Consider the following 17,934-nt stretch of genomic DNA (forward strand, 5'->3'; position numbering starts at 1 on the left):
CATCACATCGTGTTAATTTGTGCACCCAAATTAGGATAAGTATATTAGTCTAATCCCGAATTAATTTGTGTTGTTTTACTTTCGTTTTAATTCTTCAATTTTAGTTAACTTTTCCCACTTTGGTGGTGATGTTGATGGGAGTGTTTGGGCAAAGATTTATCTGAAGAAGGTCCTTGGACCTCAGCACAGCTCCCCAAAGAATTGGCACTTTGGACGTGTATATTTGGTAATCAGGCTCTTGATTGCCTTGTGTGCTGCAATAAGAGCTTGAAGTTAGTTCTGAATGGTGCCTTTGTGGGGCCTTAGGTGTAGGCCTTGAGACTTGCAATGAAAACTAACTAAATGCTTAGGCGTGCCACTGCTATCTCAGTATAGCAGATGTAGAACAAGTGTGTTTCAAGTCGATTACTTGCGCCCCAAGTTACTCAAACTTCTTGTTATCAAAGGATTGTCACAGATGGGTTAAGTCTATATTAAGTTCTTTTTCTTGCGTTGTAAACAAGGACTTTTAGTTCATGATGTATGTTTGAATGGAGGGAGTCCAGAGCCCCTTAAGCCATTTATTTGTTTCCAAATTGCTCTTAATGAAAACATATCCATTAAGTTAACCAGATCCATATGCAAATGGAACTGTTAAAATAGGAAAACAGGTGGAAATAACTTGAATACATGCTGGAGAATGCATTAAGTAATAGATCTACTAATTCAAAGAACAAACAAAGAGATTCGGGCAAGATTTCACCTTGTCTGGTAAGGTTGAACTTCTTGTAGCCACTTCTCTTTAAGTTTACAGGGTTTGTATGCTAAAAGGGATGGATGGTAAACAGGTTTACACAAGGGAATCGATACTACAACACTAAGGGAGGTAGCATAGCTTTTATACTAGACAAAAGATAGCTTTTATTAGGAAACTATTGCTAAAGAGACTGAATCTGAGTTGATTTCAAGCTTGAAGAGTATGAACTGGCTTGAGAGCAGAGTTTGTATGCTTGTTTGTTTGATTGGTTAAGTGTCCTTGACTTTGTTGTCTCCTTTTGCTTTTATAGGCGATTTGGCCCGAGGGTTGGGGCATTGCTCTTGCCCGAAAGCTCTTGGAGAGTAGTGAGTCATCAGCTTTTTTACTTATAATGCCACTGGAAAGTGTTTTTTGGTTGATAGTAGGTTAGTCTCAATCACTTGTCACCTCAGTTATAGATACGTGGCTTGTGTCTTGGCTGAGAAGGTTTCAGTTTGCTCCTGGGCTTGATGCTGGTGCTTCGGGCAAGTCTTCCTTTAATTTGACATCCTTGGGCTTTCCTTCATTCAAACCCAATATTCAAATATTAACCCAAACAGGGAGAGCGGGAAGAGTAAACTAGTGACAACATTAGTGAGAAGCGTGCAACTGCTAATTTGACTTGCTTCTCCATAACCATGCTGACATTTAGATTATTCCAGTAATTAGTTAAGCATATTACCCTGCTTCATTAATTTGGATTAACAAATCCTTTTACTGGAAATCAAACGAGAGAATGTCTTAATGTTGTTAAATCAGATATACACACACTTTCAATAATTAATTGATAACACCCCTAATATAATTAAATTTTATTATCCCTAATGAGAATATGTATTGGTACTTAAAGTTGAAATAAGCGGTGACAATTAAACTGGTGGCAGCAATCTGCTTTTGTTGTCCCATCTCTATATGCTAATTGCTTTTGAAAGGAACCTTACTATAGTAGTATACTGTGACTAGGGATCGGATAGACAAAAGGAATCCATATTACAGATAGCCGTTTTGTCAATATATTTTACGTTCTTCACTTTAAATTGAGCATTTTACAATCCTTTTGCATTTACTGAAGTAATTTAAAACACTAAACAATGAGTGCTAAAATCACTAGCTTAAATATATAATTGAGGTCATTCTCTTGATCGATCTGATTCGAACATACAAGGCACGATGAGCTCGGTACCTTAATTAATTAGGGAGATGACCTAACAAAATAGTCAGCTAATTAAAATTTGCAAAAGCAATCCTCGTTTACTATATATTATCAATATGGTCTTTGTCGTCCCATTATAATTCATTAATCATCTTAAGATGTAAGCATCAATAACGTCCATTAGCACCAAAGATAAGTATTGCGGTTTGTTTTTTGAGGAAATAAAAGGCACAATATTTTGTTTTTTCGGTGTTCAGACTATAAACTAATGGGGCAATACTACCCACTCTAACTTTATAAGAGGACTTTTAACTTTGGAAGAGAATGTGCATATGTCATTTAATTTTTTAATTTATGTATTCTAATATAATTATATATATTTTTAAGTATTAATAAAGATTTATTTATATATTATATAATAAATTTAATTAAAATTAGAAGTCGCCTAGATGTCGCCCACACGCCTAAACGTTAGGTCTCTACTTGCTGCCCGTCAATGACCTTTTAGAACCTTGAATGAGACTACAATAGCCTTTATGATAGTAATTTGATAAATTTTTTCATTAGTATTATCATGTCAAATTGTGCGAAAAGCCCCATTTTAAGTTTCACACACTGCTCTTAAAATCTCAAAATGGGTCTGCATGCATGGCTTTATTTTCTTTTTCGTTATTCTTTTGTTCTTAGAAGTTTGAAATGACGAGTTATGGGCCCAAAACAGGCACTAGAGTCCAAACATACAAAACATTCATTCCTGCTACCAGATTTGCGCCTTTATTTTTTCAATCTATTCCACTCATTAATCTACATCAAAGCGCTAGTTGCTTCGATGAGCCATACATACTTTTAAGTTTATTTACCAAACTTAATCACAAAAGTGTTTTTTAATTGTTATAAAACTATTTTAGCTCTCCTACAAACAATCTCAAATATTACATAAAAGCGTTTTCAAGAAATTAAAAGGGTTTGTAACATTATGGAGAAGCCTGAAATGTACTATTCTTCTTTGTCAGTAATTTCATGATGGGTAGCACTTTCTTTTAAGAATAGATCTGATTCCATCTTTCTTTCATTAGTTAACCCACTTTTTTTCTAATGGGAGTTGTAGAATTTTAGTATTACATTATTTGGAATGGATCTCTCATATGGAGAGATTCTTTGCAATGACATTCAATCATAGAATTCATACACAGCTGCATGAATGACGAGAATTTGTCTTTCAATCGGAAGTGGTGCATATATACGTTGTTTTTTTAAGCCTCACACCTCTATTGCATATATGCCTGAGTCTCTTCAAAACACTGTTAAGTGCAACTCATTTCTATAAAAATATAAATGTACCTTTAACAAAACGAGCTTCAAACAAAATTAGAACGATTATGAGCATAATTAATTCCTACCAACACACTCAACAAACAATAAAACTGCTGTTCATAAAACTTAATTATATATAAGGCCATTCATCTCCATTCAACCATGTACTAAAATAATATACAAGAACAAGTATATATCATATATGTGTGATGGGTGTGGAACTGTGTGGATCGATGCATGTACAAATATTCAAGCATTATATAACAAGTTGCCCACGTGGGTGCGTGACAACATGATGTTTTTATACAAGAACTTGTTGGTTTTAAGATTTTCTAAACATCGAATAATAATCTGTACCCTCTGAAGCCTCAAATAGTGCAAGGTTGTCATTTGTATTTTAGCCATCGGCTCAAAACCCTAATTTCAAATCTGTGTAGTGATGTTTCCTTTCCTCCGGTCAAGCGCCGTACCAGCGGAACTCAAGCAACTGGCTGGCCGGCGAAAAGATCTAATAGGCTAGACGTAAAATATATAGGACAAAATAGAGTGCACTTCTCAAATTTCAAATTTGTTACATGTTATTACCTTCACTCACTTTAATCTGAAAATTTACCTATAATGTGTTATTGTAGCACAATAAGTCAATCACACATGGTTACACATCCTAACTTTCTCAAATGACAATACCTGATTGGCTTGTGAGAGGCAACTGGTGTGACTCAAATATGGGCTTGCTAAGATCTAGTACACAAGTATATACCAGAAGATGTATATATTTTCAAAGAGAAAGATGAGACCTGAATATATAGCTAGCTTAGCTAGAATTTATAAATATATATATATATATAGCATCAATCAGGAGTTGTGCAATTGGTGCAGTTGCAAGTCTTGGGGACAAAACCGCAAACTCCAAAGGGTTTGTTGGGGAGTTGGCAGTTGATGCCGAAGCAGCAAGGCATGAAGATGCAGGTTGTGGCTGAACAGCACTTGCACTGCAAGCATAGCTGATACGGCGCTAGCCGCCGCCTTTGTGTATCGTGATGAGTTTTAGTCACGCCATCGATCAATAGCTTATACTCCGTCGAACAGGCGGGATGAAATGTTTCCGTTGTTGTTGATTGGTTTAGGTTTGGCTCATACGTCTCTACTGCATGATAAAAAGAGTAATTATATATGCGATTGTATATAAATCAAGCTTAAGTATTTGTTGCAGAAATTCAAATATATAATTAGTTAACTTACCAGTTGCTGATGCAGGGTTAACGGTTAATAGCAGCCCCATGATGAAGATTAAGAAAACCACCAACTTTATGGTGTTACTGTTCGTGGCGTCGTCCATGTCTGGTAGCTAGCCAAGCAAACACACCAGAGAGAGAGAGAGAGAGATGATTGGAGAATGAAACTTTGTGTGTGGTGGGAAGGAGTGGAGGAAGAGATTTGTTGGAGGGAAGTGGAACAATGAGAGTGGATATATTTTTTTAATTTTCTTTGGTTCTTAGACTTTTCCTATGTATATATAGTGGAAGTTTTATGAAAATGGTCGACAGTGATGGAATCTGGGGTTACTTGGGTGTATATGTTAATCGTGGTGAAGATTTGACTCAATTTTTTGTCGGTTGGCAACAAAGAGAAGTTTTTATTAGAGAAGAAATTTAAGGTTGCTGTTATTTAACTTTTAAAGAACACATATGAAACAAGTAAACTTAAAGATAGGAAGATATAAAATAAGGAAACTATAGGTCCAGTTTCCTTCTTATTAAGCAATGTTCTTACTTCTCTTGTATACAAATTTGAATTCTTTTTTTTGTTCGAGAAATTTTATGTGTAGTTAAAATACGACTATGTGACTTACTATTCTACTTAATTTATAACACATGAATTTGTTTTATTTGTTAATATACGTACACTAGAAGTAAGACATATCAACCTTGTCATTCATTCTAATTATAATACGTGAAATAATACATTACACAATGACGGAGCTATTATAGGCCCCCACTCAAATTTTTTTGTAGGAAAAAAAAATCTGCATATAGTACTACAAGGCTAAGTAATACAACACACTTAAATGAAATAACATAATCTTGTTAATATTGACAACACCCTACTCAGGATTAATGATTACCCATACACAGACCCGAAATAAATTATAGAGTTGTGAAATCAGATGGGAGATCAAAATGAATGATAAAATGGTTATAAACAGAGGTGGTATTTGATGATACTGATGGGTTGTCTTCGTTAGTCTCGACTAACGAGTAGTACAAATATTTAACCATATTTGTTAATGTTAATGTTACTTTATGGTTTGGAGTTGCCCTATTGAACATAATTTTAATTTTAATGGTAGTTTATGGTTTGGAGATGCCATATTCAACATAATTTCTGGCTTCCTCCCTGACTTGTATTCCTAATACTTACAAAAAATTCCCTTCTCATTAATTATATATAATAGTTTAGACTAGCTCTTGATTTACTGTCATTGTTTATGTGAAAACACGTTCCAAGGTCCCTCCTTCCTTCGATGTGAGATTCATGCTCAACAACGATAATATATATAACGAGCAAATTCTGTCATTGCAAAAAAGGTTGGGGGATAATTCATACAAAGCACATACAAGTATACAATACAGATGACATTCTCATCTAACTCTGCACGCTGCAGGACCTCCTGGCGATAAATTTGGGTTGGGAGATCGACAAACAACACCCGGACGTACGTTGTTAGAAAACCTGTGATGCGTTCGGTACTCAGGGATTCTGGTCATGGCAAATGGACCGCCAGTTGAGTCGCTTGCTTCATTGCAACTTTGTAGAGGTTCCAAAGTTTCAACTACATCACTCATTAAGGGCCTTGCTTTGGGGTTTTGGCTGAGACAGTAGTATGCCAAGCTGCAGGCCTTCTGTGCTGCTCTGACCGAGTACTGATTCTCCAACCTAGGGTCGATTATTTGTAGCAACTTTCTCTTGTCGTTCAGTTTTGGCCGCGCCCAATCTACCAGGTTCTGCTCCTTGCTTGGTCTCGTCTTGTCAACAGATCTTCTTCCTGTCAAAAGCTCAAGGAGAACAACTCCAAAGCTGTATACGTCACTCCGGGCAGTTAGGTGGCCTGCTCATTTCATATGGATTTCAGAAAAGCAGCACATAAGCATGTACAAAACATGCAAATTAATACCCTTACATTATGTGAACAAGAAAACTAAACACATGGACAACTAATGTCGGCATTTCTTCATCCGCTCATAGATACAATTTTGAAGTGAAAAAGGGACCACGGAAATACTTTTAATCAGCAAGTTACAGAGAAGAAATAACAGGGTAAGTGGACATAACAAAACTCTCGAGTCAGATCAACAGGTTCCTCATCACTTCAATAGTAAACTGCATATGAATTGGTTAATCACAGTGAGAGCTCTAATCTTAGATCAACCAGGTCAGAATTGATTACTGATGCGTATTTGTACCTTAAGGTTTGGGATTCCTACCTAAACAAAAAATGACGATATTTCTGCAGCTCATACATTGTTATCTTTTTAATGAAATTTTAGCAGTTATAAAAAGATTTGAACAGAAAGTGGATTGAAGCTGACAAGAATCCACGAATTTAAGTACAGCTCTAAGCATTTATGAAAAGATCTGGCCAGAAATTGCAATAGAGCTGCCAACAATTACGAAATCAATTTCAGTTGCTAAAGAAGCCAAGTTTTTATGAAAAGATCTCAACAGACAGTGCAGTGGAGCCAAGCATTCAGTACTACGTAAAATCAGGATTTATCACAACCTCTTATGTTTATCACAAGAAGAGAGAATCTCTAGATCTCCCCTTCCAAGAACATGCTTTGGAAGTGCCTAACCAGGTGCGGCCTGCCCTTTAAAAACCAATGAATCTAAATTCTGACTCTTTCTTTCACCAGTGAAGGACAAAAGTCAAAAGAAACAGCTTCCATAGCAAGCACAGTGTTTCTAACATGGTATTACCACTGGTGATACCAATCATCCCAAGTTGGCAGTTTTTTTCTGAAGCAATCAGAATTTAGAGTTACTAGAACTAAATGTTGTTCATCTTTACCTGAGAAGAATCAAGACCCTTTCCCGCTCAACTAATTCAATCAAAACCATCCATATTCATCATGTTCCAACTACTACATTAACTAATTCAAGAATTTCGAACATGTAAGAACGCGACATACCAGTCATTACATACTCCGGGGCTGCATATCCATAGGTACCCATAACGCGAGTAGATACATGAGTCTCATCCCCTTGAGGTCCAGCTTTAGCAAGCCCGAAATCCGAAAGCTTGGTAGCATAATCCTGCAACATGCAATCAGTGAGACTAATCATTAACACTTAATTTTCTTGTGCAGAAAGAATCTTAAAACTCAAGAAACACAACTTACAGAGTCCAGCAAGATATTCGAAGTCTTGAAATCTCGATAAATCACAGGCCTTTCGGCATTGTGAAGAAAAGCAAGCCCCTTGGCAGCTCCCAGAGCAATCATCATCCTCGTCCCCCACAACAATGGGACAGTTGCCTCTAAAAATGTTCACAAAACCCCTAATTAGCAACACCAAATCACCAAAACCCAACACACAAAACCTGAAAAATCGAAAGACGAAGAGCTCAATTACTCCGGAAAAGATGATTCTCGAGGCTCCCTCGGAACATGAACTCGTAAACCAGCAATCTGTGATCGTCCTCGCAGCAGTATCCAATCAATTTCACAAGATTGGGGTGACGGAGCTGGCCGAGGAAGTTGACCTCCGTCAGCCACTCGCGGTGGCCCTGGAAGCCCTCCTTGTTGAGGACCTTGACGGCGACAGGCAGAGATTTCAACCCGACCCGAACGTTCTCGTCAATGTAGCCCTTGTACACCGTCCCGAAGCCGCCTTCCCCCAAAATGTAGTCGGAGCGGAAGCTCTTAGTAATGGTCTCGAGCTCGAAGAGCGTGAAGGCGATGACGTGCGTGTACAGTACCGCATTCTTCCGCGCGTCCTCGAAGTTGCGTGGCGTCGAAGGATCGATCAGATCTGAAATCGAACGGCTGTGATTCTGCTTCCTCTCGCCGCCGCCGTTCTTCACCAGAGTGCTCAGCTGCTGAACTGCTCAGTCAAAAAAAGCCATAAGTCAAACCCCATAAGCCAAAAGCTGAAAAATCATAAAATCCCAAGATTTAAGCAGAAAGATCTGGACTTTTGAAGTTATCTGGAGCTAGCAAAGCACCAACCTTGAGCATTGGTCACCACAGCTGATTCTTCCCTCGTGCCGCAGTTCCCCATCTTGACTTAATTTGACCGTTACAAGTAGCAGAAAAAGCACTTCCAGCAGAAGCAGTAAGTAAAAGCAGAAGTTGCTGAGGATGATGAAGTTGTTGTGCTTCTCCGACTCTGCTGGTGGTGCAGAGTCTCATTCTTCAACGGCTTTCGCTTTTCTCCTCCTCCCCTCACCTGCTAATTACTTACTAATACTAATTAACTACTGTAATTAGTAAGTAATCACTATTTTTTAACCGACAAAGCAAATTATGGGGTTTTAATCAGAAAATTACAGGGCCAAGAGGGTAAAGAAACTATGGGTTCCTTCTGCAAGTCCCAGTGGCGGTTGAAGGTGCAAGCTTTAAAATCTGGGTTCTCCTTACGCTCTGTGACGGGAGAAGCTTTGATGGTGATTGACCTATGGCTCTGGATCTCCTCTCTCTCTCTCTCTCTCTCTCTCTCTTCCTCTCTCCCTGTTTCTCTCTCTCTCTCTCTCTCTCTCTCTCTTCGCTGTTACAGTTTGTGGGGACCACTTTTGGTTTTAATTGCTTTCTTTCCAATTATGTCTAACAGACAGATTCCGTTTTGTTGCCAATTGGGGCAAAAGCTCGAAAGGCCCAAGTTGAAGAACTGAAGGGCTACAAGAGAAGCCTTGTCCAATAATTCTTTGTCCCCCAAGTTGTGAGGAATTAATTCTAGTTATATCTTCTTCGTTATAATCAATATCATTCATTTTTTTTTTTCAAATCGTGTTTTTTCATCATAGTTTATATATTATTTTACAAAAATTTAATAAAATTAGGTATGTTTAATCATTTATATGTATTGAATAAGTGAACGGTCTATCAAGAAGATCTTAATTATTACCAAATTGTTGCTTGTTTGATACAGATTGATAACTTCAAGGTCTCTAATTTAAGTAATTTCCTTTTCTAAAGAGGATACGTGCTACCACATTATCACTACCCTAAAGCCCACTCTCCCATCCCTTAAAATAGATAATATTGTTTGTTAAAAAAAAAAAAAAAAAAAAAGAAGATGATATATGCTGCTTTTGTTGGAAAAAAAATATATATTCATAAGCTCTATTTTTAGAATTTATTTTATGGTAAACACGTTAAACTTTTTCTTTTATAAAATCAAGTGTTACACATTGAAAAAATATTTGGAAGTATTTCTATATGGAAAGTGCTTTTCCAAAATGCGATTCTATGAACTATAAACGCTTCCAAATTTTTACGTTCAACATGGTAATAAGGTTTTAATTATCAGATAACGCTTTTAGTACTTGCCGAAGCAATTTTAAGGACACACACTTCCTTAATCACTAATTGGGGCAAAAGTTCAAAAAGGCCCAAATTGAAGGACTGAATTTGGGCCCTCAGGCCTGCCCACTAACCCAGAAGGCGTTATCCAGATAAGGAGTGACAAAACAGGAAGAACAGAACCAGAGATATTGTTGTATGGTTTTGCAATGGCGACGACAATGGCATTGGCAACGGCTACCGGAGTAGCAGAAACCAGCAGATGGAGCATGGCGTCTCTGAAGGCGGCGTTGCCACCCCCGCCCGAGAGGTTCACCGTTCCTACCGCTTCTTCTTCTTCTTCGGCAACGTGCGGCCATCGGAGCCTGCGCCTCAGCGTCGGACTCCGCAAACCCGAGCTCCAATTCGGGTCTTTCTCGGGTCTCTCTCCCCTGAACCCGCTCCTCTCCCTCGGCCTCTCCGGTACCACTCTCTTCTCCGTCACTTCCGTTTCCTTTTGTTGCTGAATTTTCTGTTTTTATCAATGGTGGCAACTGGGTTCGTATTCTCGAGTGCAATTATCTATCTTTCTGCATTACTTCAGATCAATGTGGTATCTTTCTGCATTATCCTCTTCAATTTTGGTATATTTGTGGATTATTTTAGTTCCATTTCGTATATTTGTGCATTATTTTAGTTCAATCGAGTATTTTTGTGCATTATTTAGCTCAATTGTTTAACTTTGAATGTTTTCAGTTTTCATTTCCTTCAGCAAACAGTTTAATTGTATCCGCGGCAACGTTGTTTATACTTCCTCCAAAGTAACTCTAGTTTTCAAAATTCATTTGTGTTGAGTTCCGATTTCGGAATGTAGTTCAAATTGTTTGGGGACTTTTACATTGGGAATTTATGTATCTTTGTTCATTGTTTCAGCTCACACTGTGGTATCTATGTGCATTAGTTATGTTCAATTTGGTATCTTCGTGCATTGGTTCTGTTCAGTTTGGTATCTTTGTGCATTATTTCAGCTCAATTTCATATCTTTGTTCAGTTCAGTCTTGTATCTTTGTATGTTTTCCTTCTCTTCACAGTACTTCAATTGCGCTGTAGCAACACATTTTTTATTTCTAAGGCCTCATTGATAGTCATTTACTTTTCTTGTGCTAGATATAGAGAGAAAGTGTGTGAAAATGACGAATTGAGAAGTATGAAGGGAGGCGGTAGGAGTGAGGAGGGAAAACAACTTAAAATTTTGGTATTCAGTCTTCAATTTTTGTTTCATTCCATACACATTGTTCCTTTACCCTTCTTCACTCCTCCTTTCTTCCACATATTGTTCCTCTATCTGTAGCACAAAAATGAAAAGTAGAAACAAAAATGAAATGGTTTTCAAACGGGGCCCTAAGTGACTTTTGGTGTTCATTTTCAACTTGGTGTTCAGCTTCTATGTCAACGATGTAGTTCGGGTGGTTTTGGGACTTCCGAAACGGGAAATCCATGCTGCATTGCATTGTAGATTTTGTTTATCTTACTTTCATCCAGAGGTTATTTACTGTCACGTTTATGTTTAGATGGTTTTGGGACTTCCAAAACGAGAAATCCGTACTGCATTACATTGTGGATTTTGTATCTTACTTTCATCCAGAGGTTATTTACTGTCACGTTTCTGTTTAGATATGTTTAGATGGTTTTGGTACTTCCGAAACAGGAAATCCATACTGTATTGCATTGTAGATTTTGTTTATCTTACTTTCATCCAGAGGTCATTTACTGTCACGATTCTGTTTAGATATATTGAGATGGTTTTGGGACTTCCGAAACGGGAAATCCATACTGCATTACATTGTGGATTTTGTATCTTAGTTTCAACCGGAGGTTATTTAATGTCACGCTTCTGTTTAGATATGTTTAGATGGTTTCGGGACTTCTGAAGTGGGAAATCCATACTGCATTGCATTGTGGATTTTGTTTATCTTACTGTCACTCCAGAGATTATTTACTGTCAAGTTTCTGTTTAGATGGTTTTGGGACTTCTGAAACGTGAAATCCACTCTGCATTGCGTTGTGGATTTTGTTTGTCTTACTTTCATTAGATTGTTTACTGTCACGTTTCTGTATAGATATGTTTTCTGTCAGTTGGTGTCTATTGGCAGGACCCACAAATGCTTTTTTCTGTCTTGCAGAGTCCATGAGTTTTGAACACAACTTCACCATCATTGATAATGGTGGTCGTATTTCTGCCATGAGACATGGCAGGAAAGTTCCTAAGCTCAACAGGCCTCCTGACCAGAGGAAAGCACTTCTTCGAGGCCTCACAACTCAGCTCCTTAAACACGGACGCATCAAAACTACCCGAGCAAGGGCAAGTGCTATGAGGAAGTACGTGGACAAGATGATCACACTGGCCAAGGATGGATCTCTCCATAAGAGGAGACAAGCGCTGGGATACATCTACGAGAAACAGATTGTCCATGCTTTGTTTGCAGAGGTACCTGACAGATATGGGGAGCGGAATGGTGGCTATACAAGAATCATCAGAACTCTGCCAAGGCGAGGGGACAATGCACCCATGGCATACATTGAACTCGTGTAGGTCTGTAATTCATTTCAATTTTGAATTTGTGTAGGTCCGAGCGTTTTTTTACATCTTCCTGGAATTTTATGAAATATCTAACGGCATTAGTTCTTATGGAAGCATGCATTTCCAGCCTATGTTTAAGCTCATTCTCGCGTTTTGCCTTAAATCTTTACATCTGTAGACTGTGGTTCATCGATAGGTCAGTTAATTCATATTTATAGGTCGTTGGCGCAATCTGATATGTTTTTCGTGTGTTTATTTTTCCTCATGCTTACTTCCTTTGATCTTACCTCTGCTGTGTTAGTGCTCTTATGTAAAACTTACCCCGTTATATGGATCCTTGGGGTTGATTTTGTATGTGTATTAGCATTTCAATGTTTGTAAATTATCCCATCAGTGTCCTATAAAGCTATCAATTATCCATCTCGAGATGGTTTTTCCCTTCATGTATCACTCGGCACTTTGCAGTGTAGAGTACGCCAAAAGTTATAACTTTGGGTGCGTAAAATTCAAAGGGAACGTGAATATAACATGTAATAAAAAGGTGAATTGTTATTGACACTCTTTAGTTTATAAAAAGCTAAACAGAAAATTTATTTAAGGAGGAGTTCCAATGACATTTTCGGAGCCTTAGCCTCGTGCTACTTTCTCAAGAAAAAAGAAATTCTTCGGACTTCCTTCTTCTTCAAGAGTGTTTCCACAATCCGTTTGAAAGTTTTACATTTCCAGTAATGTTCTTCTGGTTGGATAACATTTTTCTTGAAGGTCCATTCAACTCGCCAGATTCCGAATAAATACCGGACACGATGTGTTCTTGGTCAATCACATTGCCATAGTGTTCGAGGGCAATTAAGCTCCGAGTACAACTGTGAATACTAGGGTTACTCGCCACCACCGGGTCCCTCGGAAATAACATTGGATATGTCGCATGCTTTATGGAATGATATCTTACGTCGAAAAACAATGCACTGCCGTCAGAATCCAAGAAAAAAATGCCGTGCTCCCACTGACCACAACCAGCAATCCACGAATAATCCATGAGCGTATGACCATGAACCCGAAGATCTATGGCGTATTCAAGCGTCCACTCGTTTTTTTCATAATTTTTTAGCGCCCATATCTCAACATGCGTACCTGTGACGGCCAAAAACGCCGTATAGCCTCTCAGAATAAATAGATGCATATTCCACCTTGTTTGAATAGGATGGGGAGTGCAATAGAACTCCTCTTTCTTGAAGTCGAAAGAAGTTATACGGCTCTCTTTTAGTTAAAGTAATTGTCGATCCGTTGAAGCAACCAATGCATATCTCCGTTTGCAAATAAATTTGTTGAGCTTAAATCATAAGGAGGAACTGAGCGTATCTTCCGCCACGAGCTTGTGCCCAAGACAAGAACTTGGGCCACGATATTGTTCTGCATATCTGCAGAAACACGAATAATTTTATGGGTGCTGGTTAAATCATCAAATCCCATACCGTACACATCATAACGGTGTTCTACGGGAACTTGGACGTCACTCATCGGGAGTGGTAAAACTTGTCCCTTAAAAGGATCAAATAAGATGCAGAAGTTCCCAACTGTAAAGCAAAACAAGTTGCAGAAAACAAATTGTTGAACGATCCGAGCGTTGAAACCGTCGAATCCAATCTCTGAGACAATTGCATGTTTTCTCTCTTTCAAGGAGGAGTTGCCATCGTATTCGAATAATTGTACTGCCGCTAAAGAAGCCATGCCGATGTTATGAATAAGTATAAGTTGAGGTACTTCAGCAACAGCATTGGTAGCAGTAAGTAACCGCGTGTGAAGTGTAACGAAAGACTGGCCGTCAACTATGTTCTTCATGATCTTGGACAAACGTCGAATGTGATGAAGTGACTTTAAAGGCAGTCTCGAAAGGATGTTGACGAGGATTTCGTAAGGTAAGTCAGTTAACTTGGTGTGCTTCCGGCGTCGTCTCAGTCTAAGCTTCTTCAACCAAGCAATATTGGCTCTCATGATTTCCAACTTCTCCAATCCTACTGAGTCGAATATATTTGTGTTCTTCGTTTACACACACACACATATATAGGGAAATTTTGGATTAGCTTTCTCCTTTTGCATGCTCATTGGCAAGGGAATTCGGAAATAGGAAAGGTAAGAAAATCGGGATGGAATAGGGAAGATATAATTTGTGTCGCAGTTGAAAGAAGAGGAACAAAATCTGTTTTCTAAAAGGAAAGAACAAAAAATCAAAACAGAATCAAGAAACCTTCCTTACATTATTTTCTTTATTTTCTTTGTGTTGAGCCGTTTTGGTTGATCTTTTGTACCCGAAACACATAGGGATTTCAAACTCGATATGCATGGAAAGTTTCGAATCCGAGACGTATAGGAGTTTAGAACCCAAAACGTACACAGAAGTTTCGATTACAAAGAAAGAAAAACAGTTGTATTACGAAATGCGTGTTCACCTTGAAAAATTCTTTTAACCTTGTAGGAAAAAGTGGCTAGCTACTTATCTGCACGTGGAATGGATAATAAAATTAATTAGCCTTTCCTCACAGCAATATTAAGAAGATCAAATTTCTAAATCAAATTTTGTAAACAAAATGATGTGGATGTTGATTATTAAATTATTACTTAAGTATTGATTAACATGCTTATTTTCTATTGTGATACATCACTTTATTTGTAAATTTTGTTTAAAAATTCGGTTTCCCTTCATTAACCTTCCTCACAGGCAAATAGGAATGTACCTGGATGGGGTATCCAGTACAATATTGTGTGTCAATACAGTAAAATTTTAAAAATTAGATAAGGATACGTCAAATAAAATACTATATGTTATTTAAAATATATTTTATATGTTCATATTTCATCATATACGTTAAATCACAAAAGAGTAAAACATTAATGTTTATTTTTAACATAAATAAAATACAATTGTGTCTAGTCTTTTTTATTCTTGAGATTGGTCCTCGCCTCTTTCGGTGCCGGAATGATTATCCTTGCCCTATGGGGCTACATCCATTTGTAAATGTCCCGATCAGTCTACCAACCTCAGAAGAACAACGGAATTTAAAAAAGTCGACGATACTCCAAATAGAGTATCCGATACGTATCGGAAGTATTGCACAGTGTAAGTACGTATCCGACATATACTCACCCCTGTCCAAATTTGAAGTCTCGATGCAACATAATCTATATATTTCTATTATTTGAAGCAAATTAAAAAAAAAAAAAAAAACAGTAAAAATATATAGCAACATAACATCTAACAAAATTGGGAGCTTAATTATTGGAGCTCCAAATTTATTAAAAAACTTCTTCCTACTCTTTCTTCTACTTCAAGAATGTTCTTGTTGATAAATTTACGCTTCCGGTAATGTGCTTCTGATTGAATAGCATTTTTTTTCAAAGTCCATTTGAACTCGCCGGATTCCAAATATTATTAACACCGAACAACATTTGTTCTTGGTCAATCACATTGCCATAGTGTTTGAGGGAAATCAGGCCCGGAGTACAACTGTGAATACTAGGCACAATATTCACCACTGGGCTTCTAGGACGAGGACATAACACTGGATAGGTCACATCTTTGATGGAATCACATCTTACATCGAAAAACAATGCATTTCGGCGAGAATCTAAGAAAAAAATGCCATGCTCCCACTGACCACAACCAGCAATCCTCGAATAATCCTCAAGTGTACGACCATGAACCAGAAGATCTATGGCGTGTTCACGCGTCCACTCTTTTCTTTCATAGTTTTTCAGCATCCATATCTCAACCTGCGTACCTGTGATGGCCATAAATGCCATACATCCACTCAGAATAAATAGGTGCATATTCCGCGTTGATTGAATAGGATGTGGAGTGCAATAGAACTCCTCTTTCTTGAAGTCGAAAGAAATTATACAACTTTCTGTTTTACTTGAGAATTCGTCGACCAGATGAATCAACCAATGCATCTCTCCATTTGCAGATAATAAGCTTGTTGATGTACTTAAAAGATAAGGAGGAACTGAGGGTATCTTCCGCCACGAGCTTGTGCCCAAGACAAGAACTTGGGCCTCCATATTGTTTTGGGTATTTACAGCAACACGAATAATTTTATGGGTGCTGGTTAAATGATCAAATCCCATACCATACACACCATAGCGTTCTTTGGGATCTTGGACTGTCAATCATTGGTAGTGGCAGAACTTCTCCCTTAAAAGGATCAAATAAGACAGCGTACGGGCTTCCATACTTCGATAAGTTCTCAACGGTGAAGAAAAACAAGTTGCAGAAAACAAATTGTCGATTGCTCCAAGGATTGACCGTGAGTCCAATCTCTGAGACAACTGCACGTTTGCTCTTTTCCAAAGAGGAGTTGCCATCGTATTCGAATAATTGTACAGCCGCAAAAGAAGTCACGCCGATGTTATTAATAAGTATAAGTTGAGGTACTTCAGCAACAGCATTGGTAGCAGTAAGTAACTGCGTGTGAAGTGTAACGAAAGACTGGTCGTCAACTATGTTCTTCAAGATCTTGGATAAACGTCGAATGCGATAAAGTGACTTTACAGGTAATCTCGTAAGGATATTGACAAGGATGTCTAAAGATAAGTCAGTTAAGTTGGTGTGTTTCCGGCGTCGTCTCAGTCTAAACTTCTTCAACCAAGCAATATTGGCTTTCATGATTTGCAACATCTCCAGTCTTACAGAGTCGAATATCTTTGTGTTTCTCCTCACTTACACACACACACGTATATGTATAGGGATATTTTGGATTAGCCTTCTCCTTTTGCATGCTAATTGGCATTGGAATTGAGTAACAGGAAAGATATAGTTGAACGAAGAGAAACAAAATCTGTTTTCTAAAAGGAAGGAAAAGATTTGACCAACAAAAAAAGGAAAGAAAAGAATCTAAATAAAATAGTTAAGTTCTTTATTTTCTTTGTGTTGGTCTCTTTTTTTCCCCCTGTTTTTTTTTTTTTTTTTTTTTTTTTTTGCTTCGGCCTGGCCAAAAACATAAGGGAAGTGATTCCACATAATCATTTTTTCTCTTACGCATTCCGTGCATTTCTGATCTTCAAATTGAAATCAAAGAAATCAATGTATATAAATAAATAGAAATGTGCATGAGCAGAATCAAGTACCACGAAGTTTACCAACTATCCATAGTTCAGAAAAACAAAATAATGTCTTTTAAATTCGAGAGTTGTTATTAGTATTCTGTCATCCACTTTGACCTTCGTTCTTTACTTTTTATGTTAGAGAAGAGCGTAAGATGACAATTGGTTCACTAACCAAGTCAAATCCTTTTCATGATTCATGCAATGATCTTAAATCTGGATGTCTGGCTCAATATATGTCTTAATGTCATTGGCATGCATTTGATCATTGTTTTCTAAATTTGTTTGTTTGGAACTTGGAAATAGTTAGCCACTGTTGGTGACACAGTTCCCTCTGCGAGTGTGGTGAACATTTGTCAGTTTCAAAGTGTCTTTCGATACCTTAAGGAAGGCATCAGGCTCTTTAAATAGATGATTGTGATTTTAGGAGTGCTACTGTTGACTTATACCAATAAAAATGTTGAGTTACATTGTTATTTGAATGAAAAGTTGCACCACAAGTAAAACTAAGCTT

At 37.7% G+C, this 17,934-nt stretch overlaps 4 protein-coding genes across 5 annotated transcripts; 1 reads left to right on the forward strand and 3 right to left on the reverse strand.

Moving 5' to 3' along the window:
- Nucleotides 1-3,999: 3,999 nt before the first annotated feature.
- LOC103930260 lies at nt 4,000-4,689 on the reverse strand. Of its 2 annotated transcripts, none has more exons than XM_048582880.1 (2): nt 4,485-4,689; nt 4,000-4,386 (listed from the first exon to the last, which is right to left on the reverse strand). In XM_048582880.1, the coding sequence occupies exons 1-2, from the start codon at nt 4,579-4,581 to the stop codon at nt 4,094-4,096; spliced, it is 390 nt and encodes a 129-aa protein (XP_048438837.1). In that variant the 5' UTR covers nt 4,582-4,689; the 3' UTR covers nt 4,000-4,093. The 2 variants fall into 2 exon arrangements, with proteins under 2 accessions (XP_048438837.1, XP_009337842.2); XM_009339567.3 differs by having other exon boundaries at nt 4,000-4,389; nt 4,485-4,650.
- A 1,105-nt stretch (nt 4,690-5,794) lies between these two features.
- Nucleotides 5,795-8,985, reverse strand: LOC103930259 (probable serine/threonine-protein kinase PBL8). The gene is made up of 5 exons (XM_009339564.3): nt 8,471-8,985; nt 7,875-8,345; nt 7,643-7,779; nt 7,433-7,556; nt 5,795-6,351 (listed from the first exon to the last, which is right to left on the reverse strand). The coding sequence occupies exons 1-5, from the start codon at nt 8,520-8,522 to the stop codon at nt 5,885-5,887; spliced, it is 1,251 nt and encodes a 416-aa protein (XP_009337839.1). The 5' UTR covers nt 8,523-8,985; the 3' UTR covers nt 5,795-5,884.
- A 964-nt stretch (nt 8,986-9,949) lies between these two features.
- LOC103930258 (50S ribosomal protein L17, chloroplastic) lies at nt 9,950-12,466 on the forward strand. Its single transcript, XM_009339563.3, has 2 exons — nt 9,950-10,225; nt 11,926-12,466. Exons 1-2 carry the CDS (start codon nt 9,973-9,975, stop codon nt 12,333-12,335), a joined length of 663 nt encoding a protein of 220 aa, XP_009337838.2. The 5' UTR covers nt 9,950-9,972; the 3' UTR covers nt 12,336-12,466.
- A 1,117-nt stretch (nt 12,467-13,583) lies between these two features.
- On the reverse strand, nt 13,584-14,315 carry LOC125476830 (F-box/kelch-repeat protein At3g06240-like). The gene has a single exon (XM_048583391.1). The coding sequence runs from the start codon at nt 14,313-14,315 to the stop codon at nt 13,584-13,586; it is 732 nt and encodes a 243-aa protein (XP_048439348.1).
- Between the last annotated feature and the right edge of the window lie 3,619 nt (nt 14,316-17,934).

The sequence above is a fragment of a genome, unplaced genomic scaffold (assembly GCF_019419815.1).
Source record: "Pyrus x bretschneideri cultivar Hongxiangsu unplaced genomic scaffold, Pyrus_bretschneideri_v1 Contig2, whole genome shotgun sequence".
Taxonomy (NCBI): domain Eukaryota; kingdom Viridiplantae; phylum Streptophyta; class Magnoliopsida; order Rosales; family Rosaceae; genus Pyrus; species Pyrus x bretschneideri.